The sequence below is a fragment of the Hylaeus volcanicus genome, chromosome 4, assembly GCF_026283585.1.
Source record: "Hylaeus volcanicus isolate JK05 chromosome 4, UHH_iyHylVolc1.0_haploid, whole genome shotgun sequence".
Taxonomy (NCBI): domain Eukaryota; kingdom Metazoa; phylum Arthropoda; class Insecta; order Hymenoptera; family Colletidae; genus Hylaeus; species Hylaeus volcanicus.
The window spans coordinates 20,591,019-20,611,754 of NC_071979.1; the positions used below are offsets into that span (position 1 = coordinate 20,591,019).

General features: G+C 37.1%; 3 protein-coding genes across 5 annotated transcripts; 1 reads left to right on the forward strand and 2 right to left on the reverse strand.

Moving 5' to 3' along the window:
- Nucleotides 1-1,378: 1,378 nt before the first annotated feature.
- LOC128875770 (cyclin-dependent kinase 2-like) lies at nt 1,379-4,265 on the forward strand. 2 transcript variants are annotated; one of them, XM_054121641.1, is made up of 5 exons: nt 1,379-1,727; nt 2,939-3,134; nt 3,210-3,482; nt 3,603-3,806; nt 3,881-4,265. In XM_054121641.1, exons 1-5 carry the CDS (start codon nt 1,612-1,614, stop codon nt 3,989-3,991), a joined length of 900 nt encoding a protein of 299 aa, XP_053977616.1. In that variant the 5' UTR covers nt 1,379-1,611; the 3' UTR covers nt 3,992-4,265. The 2 variants fall into 2 exon arrangements, with proteins under 2 accessions (XP_053977616.1, XP_053977617.1); XM_054121642.1 differs by lacking the exon at nt 1,379-1,727 and adding an exon at nt 1,795-2,697.
- A 154-nt stretch (nt 4,266-4,419) lies between these two features.
- Nucleotides 4,420-6,445, reverse strand: LOC128875771 (uncharacterized). Its single transcript, XM_054121643.1, has 2 exons — nt 5,699-6,445; nt 4,420-5,229 (listed from the first exon to the last, which is right to left on the reverse strand). The coding sequence occupies exons 1-2, from the start codon at nt 5,780-5,782 to the stop codon at nt 4,735-4,737; spliced, it is 579 nt and encodes a 192-aa protein (XP_053977618.1). The 5' UTR covers nt 5,783-6,445; the 3' UTR covers nt 4,420-4,734.
- A 1,999-nt stretch (nt 6,446-8,444) lies between these two features.
- Nucleotides 8,445-20,502, reverse strand: LOC128875768 (microtubule-associated protein 4). Of its 2 annotated transcripts, XM_054121638.1 has the most exons (9): nt 19,896-20,502; nt 15,676-18,079; nt 15,363-15,409; nt 15,016-15,190; nt 14,642-14,850; nt 13,987-14,172; nt 12,695-12,739; nt 11,704-11,865; nt 8,445-10,055 (listed from the first exon to the last, which is right to left on the reverse strand). In XM_054121638.1, the coding sequence occupies exons 1-9, from the start codon at nt 19,956-19,958 to the stop codon at nt 9,975-9,977; spliced, it is 3,372 nt and encodes a 1,123-aa protein (XP_053977613.1). In that variant the 5' UTR covers nt 19,959-20,502; the 3' UTR covers nt 8,445-9,974. The 2 variants fall into 2 exon arrangements, with proteins under 2 accessions (XP_053977613.1, XP_053977614.1); XM_054121639.1 differs by lacking the exon at nt 12,695-12,739 and having other exon boundaries at nt 19,896-20,461.
- Nucleotides 20,503-20,736: the final 234 nt, after the last annotated feature.

A 20,736-nucleotide genomic window follows, 5' to 3' on the forward strand; every position in this document is an offset into this window, starting at 1 on the left:
ATGCTACAATTCCCGCTCCACTTTACCGACAGTAATGGCTGATTGCGACTGATCGGCGTTACCTACAACCTAGATGTTCTTTTTGTATAATTCAATTGTTATTGTTACTTCTGCTGTCGGATGATATCGGTTGGTGTTGTTCCTGTTAATAAAAATCTAAAGATCTCATTCCAAGTTCGTAGCCATTATCCCGAAACATAATGTGTATACTTGGCGCCATCTTACAGAACCGGTGGAAACTATTTTCACTACAAACTTGGGAGTTTTCCCACCGATGACGCCACTGGTATTAAAACCAGTATGAGTATAGTTCAGTGATTGACTGCTATTAGGGAGCGGTCGCTATGTTTGCGAAAAAATGTTTAATCTTACCCGCTCACAGAGCGGCTTAGTGAGCGATTGCCTTTCTTGATGCACCCATTAGTTCGGTCTGGTCAAGTCTGTTGTGCAGAACAGGTTGCATACCCTCTTGTGCAATATTCTCGGTATATACTTCTAATATATTGTGATCCTTGAGGCAATTTTTTGGAGAATATTGATTACTCTAATTATCGCAGTATGTTAGAAACATACAGAAAATATTGTACAGGAGTAATGATGAAAACCATATACGAGAAAATGTAGTCTGGCTTGTTCATTAGCCTGCAAGAAAACATACTCGTTTAAATAGGAGTTAAAACGCGAAATTAAAAAATAGGAATTGCGTTAATTTGTCGTAATAGTTAGCAAATAATAATTTTATCCACGACTCGAACGATTATTAGATTCTGGACTGGACTGATTCACATGAAATTTATTTACACGAATATTACGTATTCCCTTTATTCGCGTTTAAAATTTTCGCATTTATATTATGTAAAATTATTTATTGAATAAAGAATTTGTTATATCTTAAATTATATTAATAGGAATTGTTTAAATCAAATCAAGATCAAATGAAATAGAATATTAAAGCTTATAGAAAAACTGGTCACGATCTGGTCATGTTTACAAACAGAAAAAATAGAAGTTGAAGAATAAATAATGACATCAAATTAATTGTATTCTTATATTACGGAATTAATGAACTTTTTGCAGTATTTTCAAAGTAAAATTTGTCATTGCGTTATCATATTGTATATTTTAATTTTTATAGGGTTGAAAGCCGTATTATTTCTTTAAAATGAAAATAAAGAATCCTCAGCCGGGTACTTCGAGGGCCGTGTGCCGAAAAAGGTCGATAAACCTCTCTCAAAAGAATGCTAAAATTACGTTTCTTTAGCACATATATTAATTATTGAATTTATTAAATGAAAATGACCCAATTATATCGAATTCAAATTACAAAAATGTCATCTGTTCTTAGCGAAAGTCCCGGTTTTCGGGCCCTTGCCGAAGTGTTAACAAAAATGGCTGCTACGGAGAGCACGCATGTCAAGTAGTTTTTCGGTGTTGATAAACAAAGATTTTCGGCCAAACGACACGTAAAATATTGTTTAGTATACGTCGATACTGTTTGTAAATGTTACAAAAACATACTATATCAAATAATATCGGAACGGTGATAAAAAACTGGCAGCTAAGACGGAGTGTCAAAATAACAGCGACAACGTCGAAGGTGGCGTTGAGGTTATGGACAACTTCGTTAAAATCGAAAAAATAGGGGAAGGGACCTATGGGGTGGTTTACAAGGCGAAAGATAAGCTGACTGGAAAGCTGGTGGCACTTAAGAAAATTCGTCTCGAGACGTACGTCGTTTGTAAATATTTATTTATAAAATCTATTTACCCGTGATGCATACCCATGCCGGGTAGTGAATTGTTCGTGAGCATATTCTATTATATTAACTACATAATAAGCGTACGATATTTTTAATAAGAATCTCTGGTTATTAGAATTTAATTAACGAGGCTTCAATGCTTTTAGAAGTATATTAACCATACGAGATCTGTGTTTTTAATATCTTTAACAAAGCAAATCGTAATATCTGTATTAATGTTGTGTCCCTTGTACATTTGTGCATATAAATATAAAAAAATAATATAAGATTGGCAGACATTTTCAACTGTTATATGTGTACTAATGTAATTCTTAATTAATTTTTATAGTCAATTTTAGTGATTGAAGAGTGCATGGTACTGCACATATATCTATTTTCTAGGTGTAATTACTTTCTATTAATTTTTGCTTTTGGAACTTTTTCATTCTACTAACAAAAAAAATATTTTTTCCTTTCTTAGTATCACAGATAATTCAAATTTCATATACATACATATATTTAAAAATGGTTAACGAATTGAATAATAGAGAATTACAAAAATTATAGTTAGGGTATATGTTATATGTTTCTTAGGTATCCAAGGTATTACATTATTCTAACTCAATAATCTATTCACCTTGAAAGGATTATTAGTGCCTTTCTGTAATTATTTTCTTCTTTCACCATATAAATAACTGTCAAGGATAATTTATCAATTAAATTACCATATTGGCTGAACTTTTGCTTATATGCATTGCTAACACATCTGCTAATTTGCACAGTGGGGTCAGCTGAATCTGCAGGGGCCACGTTACACTAAATTTTCGTAGCACCACATTATTCAGCTTGTCCCATTGTGTCATGCTCGCCTGGTTTTTAATTTTATATCTTTTAATTAATTCATCACATCTACAAATGCTATCATTGGGGATTTTCTTCTATAGATTTGTTCTGCAGGAGTATGTACTTTTTTTTATTAAATGTAATGTGAAATCCTACACTAATTACAGAGTCAGTCAGATGTTCCTATCATTTGGATCCAAATATTAATTTGATTATCTTTGTTTTTACCTTTATAAAGCATGGAATCATACGGTTTATATTATCACATATATATATTATAATGTATTTATTTTATAAATACTTCTGTCATCACATACCAATACATGTATGTAATAAAATAACATTAATTTGCATCAGGGAAAGCGAAGGAGTTCCATCTACTGCTATTCGGGAAATATCATTATTAAGGGAACTTGCACATCCAAATATTGTTCAGCTTTTCGATGTGGTAGATGGTGACAAACATCTCTATCTTGTCTTTGAATTTTTACAACAAGACTTGAAAAAATTATTAGATACTGTTAGAGGAGGATTAGATCAGGCTCTTGTGAAGGTATTGCTGTTAAAAGTAGTCAAAATTTTAAGTAGATACACACATTGTTCAAAGACAAGTCTCTTATTTTTACAGAGTTACCTATATCAATTGTTGAAAGCAATTTCCTTCTGCCACCTTAATTGTATTTTACATAGAGATCTAAAACCACAGAATCTGTTGATAGATCAGGAGGGTCATATAAAATTGGCAGATTTTGGATTAGCTAGAACATTTGGTGTTCCTGTTCGGATGTACACACATGAAATAGTAACCCTTTGGTACAGAGCACCTGAAATACTATTAGGAACCAAATTATACTCCAATGCTGTGGATGTTTGGAGCCTTGGTTGTATATTTGCCGAGATGGTACCATAACCCTAATATCAATGAAATATTTCTTTTGTATAAAACATGAATTGTTAATATTGAAAACTCGTTTACCTGGTATAATTTTAACTTTAAAATATAGAAACATTATTTTCATAGGCAACTAGGAGAGCGTTATTTCCGGGTGATTCGGAAATAGATCAGCTTTTCAGGATATTTCGTACATTGGGTACACCTGATGAAAGCACGTGGCCAGGAGTGTCACAGCTAACAGATTATACATCAATGTTTCCCAGGTGGGAACCACGATCCTTAGATGAAGTTGTGCCTTCCTTCAATTCTGATGCCAAAGATTTGCTTCTGGTGAGGATCGTGTTTTAATATGTACTCAATTCATTATCACTTATAATAATCTTAATTTTTGTTTGTTTCAATAGAAACTGTTGACTTATGATCCCAACCAGAGAATAACAGCAAAGAAAGGATTAAGTCATCCTTATTTCAATGGAGTTACATTAGTTCCACCACCACTGCCAAAGAAAAATTAATCTAGATATACTGTCTCCTAATTTACTATATTTCATAATTCTCTTTCATAACAGCACAAAACTGCCAATAATATAATTTTAAATTTAGTATTTTCCTAGTATTTTATTTATGCCTGGCAAAGTACTTTTTACCGTTCTGTTTATTAGTCGGGCTGTACCCTGTTCGCACGTCAGTTTTTTGTTCACTCTGCACGACGAACAATCGTTGAATACCACGATATCAAAGATTATAAAGCATAATATTATAAGAAATAAAAAATATTGTCTTTTATAAGTGTACGAAGTTTTATTGTAATAAAATAAAATTTATGGGTTTTACAGAACAATCTTTTACTCGGCGTAAGCACCGCTTCTGTCGTTTCCTGGCAAGGGATTAAAACTATTTTTAACTCTGACACATTTTAAATGTATAATGAAATGAAGATATATTTTGCTATGTACATCAAAGGTGATTTATATATATTTCTATTATAAGTATATTACTTTAGAAACTTCTCTATTTTGTGAATTTATGTGCAAAAAGTACTATCGATACACGAAAACATAGTTTGTTGTTTTATGCGTTATAAGGCATAACTTAAAAAATAATTAAATGTGTTCTATTTGAAACCGACTTTTTACAGAGTATTTTATAAATTCCACGGAACTGTTAAGTGGGGAAATTGACGAACTTTAAATCATTGGAATTATACTGTAATTATATTTGGATAGGAACGTAGCTTTTGATAACACGAAAAATTCCTTTAATGCGCGACGCGGGTCGATTGCATAGAAGGTTCTATCAATTTCGGCAAACTGACTTTTGGAGAGGTGTCGGGATTTGGGATAGTTTCCTGCGGCGTGGGGGAGGGTGCTAGTTTTGGAAGCCGTAATTTTGTCGGAGATGCCTTTCCAGACATGCGAGGAGAATCTGGGCTCTTTAATCGCAAATTGTTCGGAGGATGCGCGCCAGAAGGTGGTCTTCCGGTCTTATTGTTTGTTATGTTTTTACTGTGCTCCAAATTTGGACTCTTTTTCATTTCGCTTTCTACCTCCGCGGTTTCGTGGGTCGACGAGTTCTTTCTGGATCTTACAGTTTCGGAAGATCTGGCGAAACTATTTCTGACCGCTTTAGGAGTCACCACGGAGGACGGTGATGGTAGCTTTTGCGTTTTCGTTGGCGTGGTTGGGGGTGGTTGTGGCAGATCTTCTTTCGTCTGCTCTGGAGACAAACGCTTCACCTCTTCGCTGTCATTGACCTGAAAAATATCGACTCGGTTAGAGCGAAACATTTCAAATACTTCTTTCACTTAGTTACGTTCACGTATATTATGTTTATTTACCTCGATCGTTTCAAACTTATTAAGTACGGTAGAACCTCGATTATCCGAATTAATCGAGGGATATAAGTTCTTAAATAATAGAATATTTTTTGTACTTTTTTAATGTTGATCCTTATATATCAGTCGTTTATTTTGAATCGTGGCATAGTTACTTTGTTTTTAAACCGAGATATTTAGGAATTTTAGTTACCACTAACGTAATTTTGTATACTTATTTCACTTTCAAAATAAACGTCTCATATGTGTTTCAAAAAACAGACGATTTGTGTTTTGTTACAAATACAAGTAAGATATTAGTATTCATCACATAAACTTGATAATGTCTGGTTCTAAGTTAGATGTTGCCAAATTTTTTTCGAAGATTGCGAAGTTTGTGCAAACTGACCTTGATTTGCAGATGCGGTGAGTAATAGCGATGCTTCTGTGTCCACCGCGCGTGATATGCGAAGGTGACGTACACTCTGTGCATGTATTAATCGACGCAACTGAGCTAAATTTATTAATTTACGTTTAATGTTTCAGGAGAGAAAAAGTTAAGAACGATCGAGTTTCTCTTCAAAATTTTAGCGATAGCTTTGGCACTAAATCTAATGTTAATGTTTTGTGCTCACAAATTACGCCTTGTGTGCCATAAATACTACTTACTATTGATTAAACGAAAATTACTGTAACAAAATTGTGCGATAGAGTAGTGATAATCGAAATAGCAGTTTTTAAACAATATTTATACATCTCGTGTAATGTACTCTGTATCGTCGTACAAAGATTTTGAAAGGTTTTTGCTTGTCATTCTGTAAAACTGCCATACGAGACCATTTATTATAATAGATAGCTTTAAATTTGAATTTAATGTCGTCAATATATTTAATGCAACCCGCCAGTCAGACTGTAAGCCCGGTTGCCATTTATCAGGGGCAGGCAAAGTTGCCCCTGATGAGTAGCAACCGTAGCTGCAGATCGACTGGCAGGTTGCATTGAATCTACCGATAATAAAAATTCTAATGTAATACTTCTAAAACATGTCTTCATATGATAAATTCATGAATTTCTTTAAACAAATACAATATTATTCTGGATGAAACATACAGGGTGTTTCTTTTAACGTGTAGTGTTCAAATGTCTGATGGGGCATGATGAAGATGCCCCTGATAAGTGGCAACCGTAATTGCAGATCGACTGATGGGTTGCATTGAATCTACCGAGAGGCTTTATATTACAATGAATATGGTAGGTCGTTGAATTTGTTTAAACGACGCGAGGGATTGTTCACGAAAAAATGTTCCACATTTTTGTAAACATTGTGTATATTTAATTTTTTCCAAATTCTTTAGTAACTAAAACTCAACGGGGGCACCGCAAATGGGGGAACGGTTAAGTTCAATAAAAATAACCAAAGCGCAAATTGAGAAAGAAAGAACATTATAATAGCTCCTCTGTCGTTCTCGACAGGTGCATAGGATTTTTGTTACACAATAGCATTCGTACGAACTGATTACTCGTGACAATTGCGATGATTTGATATCATTTAATTTTTCATCGAATGCCAGAAAGTTAATCGAATCGAAGTGTATAATAATCGATATGGAAGCAATAAACTATAACGCGTGTTACATACTTTCCTAGTTTAAGGTGTATGAATTCTTTAGAAGTGATACAGCCGTGATTTCACCGATTCGTTTACATAATTTCAATTATTTAATTATCACCATCCATTCCTTTCTCATACTTCCCATCTTATCGTAAACCATTGATAATGTCTCACCGTTCATTCCGAAGTGTGCAACAAATGAAGATAGTTGACGTATCTACAATAACGATTACGAATTTCTCGTAGTCTATCATTTAAATACAATCAGAAATGTATTTAATGCAATCGCACGATTTACTTTCCTCGCTCGGTGAGTTGATTTATGATTGCACGCTGCGATTCTAATAGCTTTCTCCCTTGTCTTTCGAGTTAAAATAGGATCTCTACTGATCTACGTAGACGAAATCAATTCACTCGACAACGACGAGTCCCTCGCAACTCGATGCTTTCGGTATAAATCGACGCTCGACATCGTATAACGATTGATTTTTAAAAACATTCTCGTTTATTTACTCGAGTGACACCAGTCTAGTCGATTCTAAGCTCATTTTAACATGCAACGTATCAATTTTACCCGGGAAAATATCATTGATGGATTCGAACGCGACTCGACAACAGGCACGATGAACAACGAGGAATGTGAAAATTATTCAAGCACATTGTATCATGTACAGAGTGTACACAAAAACTTCATTTTCACTGTAAAAACGCGCTGTGAGATAAAAAAATGATTTTATTAGAAACATCATCTCGAATGTACAATTGTTATCGTTACGTTATCGTTGACAATTCTGTTCCTTCATGTATCATTTTCTGCTAGAATAAAGGCGTCCTCGTTTCAAATGCTTAATCCATATTTGCATCCGTGATTTGCACGCTCATTCGCGTTACCGAGAAGTCAGAAAATGTTTAAATTGATTAGAGTGAAATCTGCACAGTTGAAAAATTTGTGCAACACTATATTACATGTCACGTCTATTTTTTAACTACTATAAATATGACATATAATGCTTTAACCCGGAAGTAGGCGAGTTTAGGTAAACTTCTACCATCGACTATCGAATACCATTCGCAGTGTTTAAATGTTGCATGATTCTCTACCGTTACAACGTGATCCCCATAATTCACCACTTATCTACGATTACTTTTTTAAATTGTCTTTTATTTTGCTTTAACCAGTCATTTATATCATATACTTTTTACATGTATCTCATATACTTTATTCGGATAATGAATCGTTATAATTATTATACTATACGTAACTCGTGTCCTGCTACAGCATTTTTTTTTTTATGTTTATTTTTGCCCTTCGTTCGTTCAGGAATATAAATATCGTAGTTACATTTATATGTTATGCGTACATCAAACGCGTTCATGAATGCACAGTAGAAAAGCCGGACTCGTGCTTAGTTTGAGACAATTTTGTTAAGTAGGTGTATATCAGTTTCTGCTACTTTTAAAATTACACTTTTTAATTGGCATCGTATTGTTCTTCTTTTTTTTTTTCTTTTATTACAACGCGTCGAAGCTTTGTTGGCATCTATTGGTATTTCAGAAGTAGCCTAAAAGTTCCGTTACATCTCGTAGGTTTGACAAAAATACACCTACCCTCGGGCTATTAGTCACATCACTAATCAGATTAGAACATTGAATCCGTTACTATGCGATTTGTACGCTGCATACGTGTTTATATCTTTCTTGCTGGGATTTCACCGTTATCAAGCAGAGCTGGGCAAATTTCGATAAATAACGATTTTATTCGTCGATCTCGAATGAATCTGTAGCGTTATTCGTTACTCGAAATGGCCTCGAATAAATGCACATCACGTATTTTCGCAAAGCCGACTGTTGCGTATCGATCCGCCCTACTTCCATTCGTCACTTTATTCGAATGAAAGCTCATTCATTATTTTCGAATAACTTCATTCTATTCGTAACTTGTACTCGAACGTTACTCGAGAGAGAATGTATTCGATATATTTCAAATTCACGTCGAACAACGCCCAACTCTGTTCCTGGGTAATCACGAGAAACGAGAATTTACTTTTTATAACCTAAGCGTATCACGTTATCGCGTTTCCTTTTCAGATCGGAAAAATGCCATCGGACAGATTCGAATGTTAAACGCGCGCCGGTGGGATACCGATAGTATCGCGTTTGTCGTCGGTCTGAGTGGCCATTTCAAAATCCAGTTAAAGAAAGTTTCGTCGTATTTCTATAAATATTCATCTCTCGTTACTCTAATGGGTAATCCACAAAACGTTACCTTTATAAAAACTTGCGAAATCGTAGTATATAGTTGGTGGACTGTTATCGTGAGCGTAATAGTTTCTCCGCGATTGATAGACAATGAGGATGATCAGTATATCGTTTCTTTGTATGTAAAGTCACCATTTCTTCAATCTGAAAAAGTATCGCGAACTGTCCCCTTTCGTTCCAACAATACTCTCTTAATAAACGTTCCGCCAGCTCCAACGTCTTCCTCCGTACGTTTGGTTCGTCCTCTTCGACCAACCGGCACGACACGTGCTCGAAACGAAACACTTTTGTATCAACGATGCCGTAACGAGTACTCTGCGGATAAATGCGTGTGAGATTCGAACGGAAAAGAGTAACTTTCGTCGTATAGCGGATGGTTGCCATACCGCGCTAAACGCGTAACGTGGATGTTGCACGTTAATGATCGGAAGGGCGCACACGTAGGAGGAAGAAAGGCACCTCTGCCTGTCGCTGTGTTTCCTTTTCGATCGGTAATCACAACTTTGCACGGATAGGGCTCGTTCTTATGGCACGGAAAAATTCTTGCAGTTGCGTTTTTGTTATAAAACGATATAACTATATCAAATTGAACCGATCGATATGCGCGCAATCAATTGATTTAGGTTCGTTCCCGGTAGCGTTACGGTTGAATTTCCATTTAATCGTTAGGTCATCCTCGTACGCATATCGTTTTCGACCCGATTGAAACGGGTCAACGGTGCCCTTCGATCCAACCATCGGGGTAGAAAAATATGGGTGATTAATTAGACGCAAATGACACGAAAAGCGGGTCTAGCGGTCGAGTTTTCGTGATCTAGCATTCTTGATTGAGGTTTTCGTCCGAAGTGGGTAGATCGTTCTTGTCGGCGTTCATCGTGCCGGGGGGCACAGGGCTCTGCGGGCATAACACACGTATCAGGATTAAGGTGGCCCGCAAGGCCGTTACTAGTCTGGGTCACGTTAACCCTTTGAAGCATGAAAGCTTTTGACGTTCGTGTAGCACAACGTACAGCAAGTCGCGCGTAAGCGTTGCTGGGAGTCTGCTGCGTAAGGCCAATCGCACACGGCCGCAACTTATCAGTTTCAAACCACTCTGAAACTATGTAGATGCATGCGACCGTGGATCTAGGTAAAACAAAGATAGTGGAGTAGGTAAAACAAAGAGCGCAAACGGTTTTCAACGCTAATTTCAAATCGGTTGCATCCGTGTGCGTTTGGCCTAAGTGTCGCGTTCTCATCCCCACTTCGTGGAACTTGGTACAGACCGAGCGACGCTTGAGCACGATTCACTGTATTTGTTCAGAGCTACGTACACACTTATTTACACATCTCTGTACTCAATATCGCTGCAATGGCGATAGTACTGAAAAGGAATATTCACGGAATGGTCGCAAACTAGTGGGAATGAGACAACAGTTTTCATCTGTACTTGTACAGTATCGATCATTTTTCTTGCATAATTTTTTAAATCATTTTCATGCTGAAATGAGTTACGAGAATATATTAAACAAATTTATAAGTAAAATTTTTGTCTCTCTATTTTCGTTGACGAACAACGTACGATAGTATTTTCACTTGCTAAATATATTTTTATAGGGTTCCATGACGTAGCTACACTATGAATTTCACATGTTTTGAAATCCAGGAGATGTTCTTTCTGACAATTCCCACATTTTCACTGTTGAGTTCAACTAACTTAGTTTACTATTCAAACTACATCTAACTGTAAAAGCGTATAAGCGACCTGTGTGTGCTTCAATTTCTTAGAATTATAAGTAGCGTTCTTTTGTACAAAATTAAACATAATGTACATTCCCTCGAACGTCTATTATCCCGACCTCCTTAAAAGAGATTAATTTGTCCGGCTATATTCTCTTTTTTTAATATACTTTTTACATTGGAAGCCTTTCAAGCATAATTAATTCTTACGAAAAAAATTGTGTAAGAAAGTATAAAAGCAATTCAGAATGTGCTTCAAAGGGTTAAGCAACTGTGGTATTTGGTTTTAATAGCTAAATCTGTAAACCGTGTTAGCTTACATGTTTAATTATACACTTTTATTGTTGTTTTCTTTTAAAATGATCGTAACGAAGTACTACCTGGTTTAAGTAGAGTAGAGATTCCATTGAAAAGTAGTTTGGAAATTTTGCTTCGAAATAACTTTTATGAAACACAAGTGTTACGTGGAAATTATTATTATTATTGCATACTTTCTTGATTCATACTCACTTAAAAATGTAAAATAAAACTCGACAAGTAAAAGAGTGGACGCAATTTTATTGTTTATTCTCTGCATTAAAGAAGAAGGTTACAACATTGCAAAGAAGCATGCAATGCGTGTTTTTAAGCGTATTCGGTGGAAAACAGTACAAATATAAATCTAAGTATGACAAAGAATCTCGAGAAAGTGAGTGCAATTTAACTAATTAATTCGATGCCCTTTCGATATACCATGTAAACACTAAAGAACTTACAGATGTCGATATTTTGCGTTAACGTGAGATATTTATTTCATTCTCGAGATTATTTTCAGCAAACCATACCTGTGATCCACTGCCACTGAGGCTTTCTACATTTGAACCAGTCTGTCGAAGGTAATCCTTATCGTTGAAAATCTTTTTATCACCGCCGCCTGGCTTATGCTTCACGTTATCCAAGGATCCAATTTTGCTCTCAGCTTTGATATCGATCTTCTGCGTCTGGATCTGAAAGTATCACCGAAAGATCCATTAAATTCTATCGTTTATCGCGTAAACTTCATTGGGCGCACAGAATAATACTTGTAACTAAAATTTACAATCGCCTACATATATAAAAAAAAAAATTTACCGACACAACAATTTTAGTAAATCAATAATTTACCTTGAACGCAATAATAAATGTATTTCTGTCAACGTACGCATGTGTACAAATTTTGTCGAAAATTTCCATTCTCATCCAACGACTTTTACGTGCTTCCTAAACTAAATTTGATTTTAGCATACAAAATAAAGAACTGACTATTTGAAAAGAATATGTACACTAATTTCGAAACATGCAGAAGCATGCTGTACTTTCTCCTAACTGAATTTACTTACTTAAGCGGTGTTTATTTGCAATCAGTCAGAATGAAAATATAAAAGGTTTCTGAAAAGGGGCTTTAGAATTTTGTTTTAATAAAACACAAATAGTGTAAAATATATTCGAATTATTATTTTGAATGTGACCGTTAACGATTATAATTAAATGTGAAAGATGATGTTTCAGTGTCCACCACGAAACCCTTTATATTTTGTATTCGTGACGATAATAAAGAAATTTTTCGCGCAAATCAACGTGAAATGAGGAGCATTTAAACTTGGCGAATTTTTTCAATGTTCAGATGTTAGTTTAAACTAGCACAGTATTATTAGCATTTAGCCTTAGTTGCGAGTTACTCCCTTTGTAATAGAATAATTTATGTCAGATTCGGTACCAGGTGACGTTGAGTGACCAAATACATCTCGGAGGAGGAAAATTACGTCAATGTTACATGATATTGCTTGACATACTTACGTTATTGCTCGTATCCTGTGGCGTCTTAGGTGGCGTTGCCGATGACTGAACACCAACAAACAATAATGACTTGTTAATAATGATGGGTCACGACACATGCATACGGAAGTCAACCTTTCATCCATTTGAAAGAGATGCTTAATTATAAACACAATGTCCTCCCGCATTAAGAGAAATGAACGTCGAGAAACACGAAGCGTTTTGAGTACATTGAGTCATTGTTTTAAGCGAAACAAACACTCTGCAATGATATGAAATCGTGAACTTTGAAAGCAGAATTGGCTTGTATACCTTTAATGGGTTTTATTAAATAAAATAATATCGTTATTAAGATGTATTAGTAGCATGAATCACAATATTAATTAAATAATGAATGCGCAACAAGAAATATTTTGTCTCGATTTAAAAAATCGGCAAAGTGAAGTAATCATTTCTCTTGATGCTGGAATTTTTATTTTCTGCAAACTTTTCGATACGGATCATTGAATTAATAAAAATTCACGACGTAGAATCTATGTTAACATTCTACATGCAACAACGCAATATATGTTGGAATAATTCACTTTCTACTTTATCAAACTTCCGAACATTCTCGTGGCGTATGAACGAAGCGAGCACTATGTTATTACAATGATATACGTTTAACAACGAAAAAAACAAGCATTTAATTAGTAAAATGATTTGTTACCATAAACGACAAACAGACAAGTTTAGGGAATTTCAAGCGAAAAAAATAGTGGATTACTTTACATTGAATAATTCAAAATTCTGTAAAGTACACTTATGTATGCTGTTTTATTTATTTTTGTGATGTAATCGCTTTTTCCAATATCCAGCCATGAAGATGACGGAAACGCAAACGCAAGTAAATCTGATTTCAAATATCTTCTTTAAAACGAGTCTATGGAACGAGTCTATGTTTAACGAAGAGATCATTTTTATCCTGCAGTTGTAATTGATTATTTTTTGTCTATTCTAATCTAACTTGTTGATCGTAGGAAACTTTTCAATGTAATTGAAACCAAATAGTGCGAATGAGTTGATGACGTGTCGTTTGATAAATTGTGTGTACAAATGTACGGAGTAATTCTAAATAGAAAAACTGAACTATTTTTATGAAAATGGTAAATTACGAAAAGAAAGCTTTGTCTGCATTGGTACTTAATTTGTAAAATCTTCGAACTAAATGCCAAACGGAGATAAAGGGTTACTCTGGGTTACCTATAGTTCTAAGAATATTTAGTACTTCTAAGAAAACGTATCTTCGGAGGTATAAGAAATAAAAGCCTTACTTTAACGCTACCGCCGCCAGGAGTATGCTTGGCGTTGTCTTTGGAGCCGACTTTTGGTTTCGCTTTATCCTTAAAGTCAAGCTTCATGGTCTCTATTTTCTTGTCACCGCCACCAGGCTTGTACGTCGCGTTCTCCAATGATCCAACTTTTGGTTTTGCGTTCCATTGAAGCTTAACTTGAGAGATCTGCGTTAAATTTCCAGGAAAATGTGAGGCTAGTGTTCCAATTATTCCAGAATTATTATGTTTAAGAATACTGATGGCTGTGAAGAAAAAGAATCAGCATTTCCGAAGCGAAGTAGTGTCAGTAGTATGGAGGAGAAAGAGTCAGACACACGGCTGACCAGTAGGGCTGAGACTACTTGTTATTTTGAATACGTCAGGTACATATTTGGGTATTCGTATCATTTTAGTATAAACGAAGTTCTTTGAGTTCATAATTATTTTTCAAACTTTCTATACGAAATTTCTATGTTAGACGAACTAATGTGTTTGCACATTTCAGTTGTAAAACTATAGAATAATTATATTCTAATACTTGAGTATTAAAAAAATGATACTGGTTTGCAGATTCTTTCTTCTCATACAAAGTGAAACCGAAATTGAGAGATGAAAAAATTTAAAGCGATTCGATTGAACAAAATAAAGAATTAACCTTCTTATCGCCACCGCTGGGCGTGTATTTCTCATTTTTCGCAGCGATCTTCGGCTGCGCCTTGCTGAAGTCGAGCTTCCTATTTTCAATTTTCACTTTTCCACCGCCTGGTTTGTAACTGGCATTATCCAGCGAGCCGATTTTCGATCGGACCGTTTTTAGATTTGGAGAGGGCGCTGCGCCCACTTGAACTTTGTTCATTGGTACTTCTGTATGGTTTAATAAAAATTATAAGTATATATCTTGAATAGAATCTGGCATTCTGTAGTATTTGTTCCTTAACATTATTATAAGGCGTATAATTGTTCGTTAAAATAGCAAAATGCTTTCCTATGAAGTATTATTAAGCTAAATGTAAATTTCATGACGCTTACTTTTCTTATCTTGGACACCTGTCGATGAAGGAGTTTCCGGTGTTCGTGGCAGAGACTTGATTGATTTACTCGGCGACTTGACTGGTGATCCAGCTGTTGAATTTTTATCTAGTTCTTTTGATTTGGAGGATGACTTTTTTGTTGGCGAATCGTCAACTCCATTTGTGGCTGATATCTGTGAGAATTATTGCGTTGTGTTATTAGGTTGTCAGAGCCATGTCGTAAAATGTGCCAATTGTACTCAGGGTATGTTTCTTGCAAGACCTTTGGTGAGTTCCGTACTCATTGTACATTTTCGAGTAGGTTTCGAATAAAGGTTCAAAGATAACGATAAACAAGATATTTACCACATTGGACTGCACCGATTCGTCCATTCCATTGCCATTTTGAATTCCTGTGAAAATAAAACTAAATGTAGTACAAGTATTAATTTCATATTAAAATAAATATCAAAGAGGCGTTTCACCGTGCATTTTTCAAGCAAAATCTTTGTAACTTCCCCAAAATATTGCCTCCATAAATACAACAACGTCAAGTCACAAAGTTGAAGCAAACAATATCAAAACACTCAAATACGAACTTTTGGTGCTTTCCTTTCCTTTTAAATACTCTTTGATTCATCAACCACCCCCTAGATCTCTCATAAGTATGAATAAGAACCTGAAGTTGCTGTAAGCTTCTTCTCTGATTTCTTATCCAACCCAGCAGGTGTACGTGGCCCGTGAACGTTAGGCGTAGTCGGTTTGGATGGAATTTTTAAATCAGGCGTCTTTTTGCCATCGTCTTTCGTCTGATTAGTCGGATCTTCGACGAAAGTGGTCTTCTTCTCCTCCTTGTTAACTGGTTTCTCGCTATTGGCAGGTGACTTCGGAGAAACAGGCGTTTGAGGGCTGGACAGCGCTGGTGATTTTGGCGATAACGATCTCCTCTGGCCATTATCGAACCCTTTCACACTTTCATCCGAGGATTGGGCAGGAGACAACATGGACTCTGCCATCGATACTTTCTCTTGAGGCACTGAAGACTTGGATGAATCATTCGCGGTCTCTACAGGCCTAGGTGAACTTGTAGGAGGTCTATCTACCTTCGCTTCAGGAGAGTCCTCAGCCAGTGTATCCTGCTGCAACTTCTCTGAAAGATTTTTCTCAGGTACTTTTGTTGTGACTGAATCCCCGAGCCGTTTAGTCGATTCTCCAGTCGAAGGACGGCCAACTGCAGGAGAAGGACACTTGGAAGAATCGCTCGACTCCTTTCTTGTAGGCGTTTTCTCGCACAATTCTTCAGAAGCTTGAAGCGATTCTTTAGTCTGTGGTTCCTGTTCCACTTTAGACTTGACATCCGTCGCTGATTTTTGCTCCTTTCGACTATCACTTGCCTCTGCTGGTACATTCATAGTCGGGCTAGTCGCCAAGGTAGCCTCTTTAGATTCCCGTTCATCCTTGGTCTGATTAATTTCCATCGGTGTGCTGACGCGAGACTTATCCGAAGATGAGTCCTGCGCTTTCAGGTCTTCTCCACTTTGACTGATCTTGGGCTCGACAGGCGTACTCGAACGCGATTTGTCCGGAGATTTCGATGGCACCTTTAACTCCTGATCACTTTTACTTTGATTAGGGTCTGCTCGATCCTTTGGATCCGCTGGTGTACTCGCGCGAGATTTATCAGGTGTCTTCGATGGCGTCTTCAGCTCCTGATCGCTGTTATTTTCATTCTTCTTCGCTGGAGTACTCGCGCGCGAGCTCTCCACAGACTTCGATGGGGTTTTCTGCTCCTGTTCTACTTGATTCTGAATCGTTTCCGATGGTGTGCTCGCTCGTGACTTGTCTGGACTTCTAGACAACGGAGATAGCTTTTGACCCTCTTCCGGCTGCGTTTTCGTCGGCGTCTTCAGGGTCTGTTCACTCGAGGACGTCTTCGTGGGCAGAGTAGACTCGTGGGAGGCGTCCAATCTATTCAATTTGTTTTGCATATTGGCAGGAACTGGTGAAACGCTTTTCTCTTTGTCAACAGTTTTCACCGATTCTGATTTATCGTCTGCCTTTTCCACTTGTTTCGCCGAGGACAGCCTGCTGTCTGCTCCCGCGGAGCCTGAATTTTTAACAGACTCTGGAACCTCTCTTTCAGATTTTTCGAATTTGTGATTTGCAGCGTTGTTCTTGTCATTTAATTTTTCTTTCTCCATTTCATCCGACTTAGGGTCCATTTTTCCGTTTATCGTGGCGGATTCTGGTCTCTTCGGGGACTGGATCATGTTACCTATATTGGGGGATTTCGACATGATCAACTCGTCTCGTTTAGGAGTGTCGACCCTGGGTGATCGGTTCCCGTCCATCACCACGTCGTCGTCGTCGTCGTTTTCTGTGTTGTCACGCATCTCCTTGGCGGCTGAATTCTCCAATTGTTTTAGCTTCTTGGCATCGTCGACATCTGCCATTCTTTCGATTACTATGCGCGGAAGCGTGGGTTTTTTGTCTTCCTTCTGAGCCGACGGACTTTGCTGAGGTATGTTCAACAACGATTCATGTCGTTGTAGGTGTCGTTGCGCGATTTCTTGCTGCTGAGCAAGAACTGACCTTCCTGCCTGCTGCTGTGGGTTCTGAGGATGGAATACCGGTTGTTGAGGTTGTTGCGCGGTTTGTTGAGGTTGTTGCGGGGTTTGTTGAGGTTGTTGCGCGGTTTGTTGAGGTTGCGAGCCTCTCTGTGACTGTTGCGCTTGGTAACTTCCAGGATTCGTCAGTCTGAGACGTTGCTGTGGGCCTGGCCTGTTGGTTGGCGACGGAGCGAAACGTGGATTCAGTATAATTGGGGGATTTTGATTTTGTGGAGGCGGTCTCTGGGGAAAGGAGTTCACCGGAGGTCTCGGAGGCCCGTAAGGTCTGTGCTGCGCGAATTGTCCCGAATTAGGTGGGCCGAAAGGAGGACGACCGTCGAATCGAATTTGCTGTGTCTGTCCACCAGGTTGCGACTGCCCTACAGGACCATTATTTAGGGGCTGTCTCGGTGATCCAGGTGGACCTTGCGGTCTCGCCCGAAAGCCAGATGGTAACGCTGCGCTCGATTTCACCTATGGAATAACAATTTGTGAAAACTCGCCTCCGCGCAAATCGGAATGAATCGATATTGGAATTAATGGAATTGATATGGAAATATTAATATCTCATTCTGTAAAAGAATTTCTTTTTTCGCAAGTTCAGGCCAAAATTAGACCTATCTTCGTTTTTAAAGATCAGATCACCGCCAAACCAACGAGACTTCTTAAAAACGCCCTAGGCCATTTTTAATATCCATTCATACAAAACTAAACAAATAATTTCTTAATCTTCCAGCCACGTACAACCACTATCTAAAAAGAAAAGTCAGGACTAATTTTCAACTTCATGGACTTAATTCTCGAAGACTTTGCTTCGCACCTGTTCGACTAATTCCCTCGGACAAAGATAAACACAAAAGTTTGTTAATTTCATCCACGACCTCCCCGACGTCGCTTATCGGTTTGTAACTGGTTGTGCCGCGTTTAAAGAATCGATCAGAACAAAGCGAAGGCGAGACGATTTCGAAGTTTGACTGTGCATGTGAAATTTGGGTGATTGATATTGGCCCTGAGCCCATCGATCATTCGATAATAGAATACGGCGATGTGTCGAGGATCCATATTTGCCGTACCTGCCACCGATCGACTTTTCACTCGTTATGGGATCATGCCACGAATGATTATATTGTAGCATACCGTCAACATCCAACGCGATTTCGCGTCATTTTAGGTTGGCGTGACCTGCAGCAGTAGCTTCTCTTCAGGGCCCACGACTGTTTCGGCTCGTTCCTCCACGGAAACCATCAGTGAAAACGTTCGAGGAGTTTGTTAAAATAGTCTGCACGGGTACACCATAATAATTGGGGTTTCGAGATAGTCTCAAGAACAAAATGTATTCATTGCATTACACAAATTTGGTAGGTTTACGAAGTTTTATATTCTCAATCCTTTTATTTCTAGAATGAAATCAACTACAATCCTTCATACTAATTGTATATCTTGGCAATCAGGGCAAAACGCTCTAAATTTGCCTGACAGTGAATAGGTTAAAATATAATTACTTTTCGTTTGTGAGAGTTATCTGCAAAAACATTTAACCCTAGAGTAGTCTGGCGGGTAGAATAGCCTGACAGACCCTAGTCGACGAACATTGCTTTGTAATTAGTAAAAGAATAGCGCGCGTGCTCTTGCATACCTTACAAGTAACTCACTGTGTACTTGTCGATACACTTTCGGGGTTCTCTGAGCTAGAGCAACGTACCTATCGAGGAGTGAAGAAACAATGGGGCTTACTTGACCCTACCAGAGCACTGACGCGACGTTTTTCGATCTAAGTATACGTACTTGAACAAGAATATATACCTTTACTCTTCTTTGTCATCAGACTAGTATTCGTAAGTTAGTGTCAACGTATTTTGAGGATGTTTTCGAGGTAGATAAATTGATGTAATTTTTCTTTCTGAATGTTCATGACTGGGTTGGGATGAATGAGTTCCTGGCGTGAGTCATGTATTTTTTGAGGGTGAAAAATGAGAGGGTGAAGAGTGTCAGATGAGATTGTTTAAGAAATGTAAGTGAATAGAATGGATAACAAGGAATAGGAAAAAATAAATGTAGGATATGTTTTTTTTTTTTTGGTTAGCATGAAAAGAGCTTCCATGATATCTGAGGGTATTTAATATCAATTAAGGTTGTTGCATATGAAGTTGCCGATTTCACAAATATATCAAGTTTTTTTATAACGTGGTGGCTAAAAATACTGTCAGACAACATTCGTTATTATCAATGAGAGTTTCATTTAGAATTCGGTCGTTTCATTTTGCAACAACTTAATGGAATTTCAGCTTACCATACTTCCTCCACGGTCCGAACCAGATTCGGCCGCGTCGTTTGCAGTTTTTTGCGAATCCATTTTGGGTTTGTTCGCGATCGAGTAGCGTTTAGGTCGATTTGAGGATCTCCTCACCCCTGACTAAATATTTCTCCATAAACCTGTTATGTATCAACGACGGTCATTCTATGAGAGAGATCATACAATTCTACGCCAGTGCCGAGTGAATAACCAACGGGTCTACGTTGTGATCAATGAACTGCACCAAATGAAAAGACACTACTCTTGATTGCGTGAGTCATCGTACTTGAATGCAAAAGACGCTCGAAGAAGCACACTTAATGATGTCATTATTGTGAAACTACTTGAATGATGGCAATAATTACGGTTATACCTATTTTGTAAATTATTTTAATAATTTCCCTCTTCTACTGTTTTAGTTAAAGTTATCTTTTACACGGTTGTTTCTATTATCTTTGTTTAAAAAATAAGCGCCACAATCAATGAAATGTTATTTTTGTAACAATTGTAACAGTAATCATTGTGGCCGGAGTTGGATACATTTGTGAATAATAAATAAATTTTTATCTAGATTTTACTCATGAGTCATAAATAACAAAATTAACATCAAACTTTTATCTGTGTTTAAATAAAGTTTCATTTGAATGAAGCTCAAATAAAATGTTGTGACCTGAATAAAATGTTATTTTTTCTCAAATAAAAATGTTGATAAGTCATTTACTTAGAACAATATAATATGTAGATGGTTTTTACTCTACTACCTGTTCTGATAGGTACTTACGGTGCGTGCAACAACAATAATCTTCTATACTTGAGAATACAGGATGTGGTAACGTGA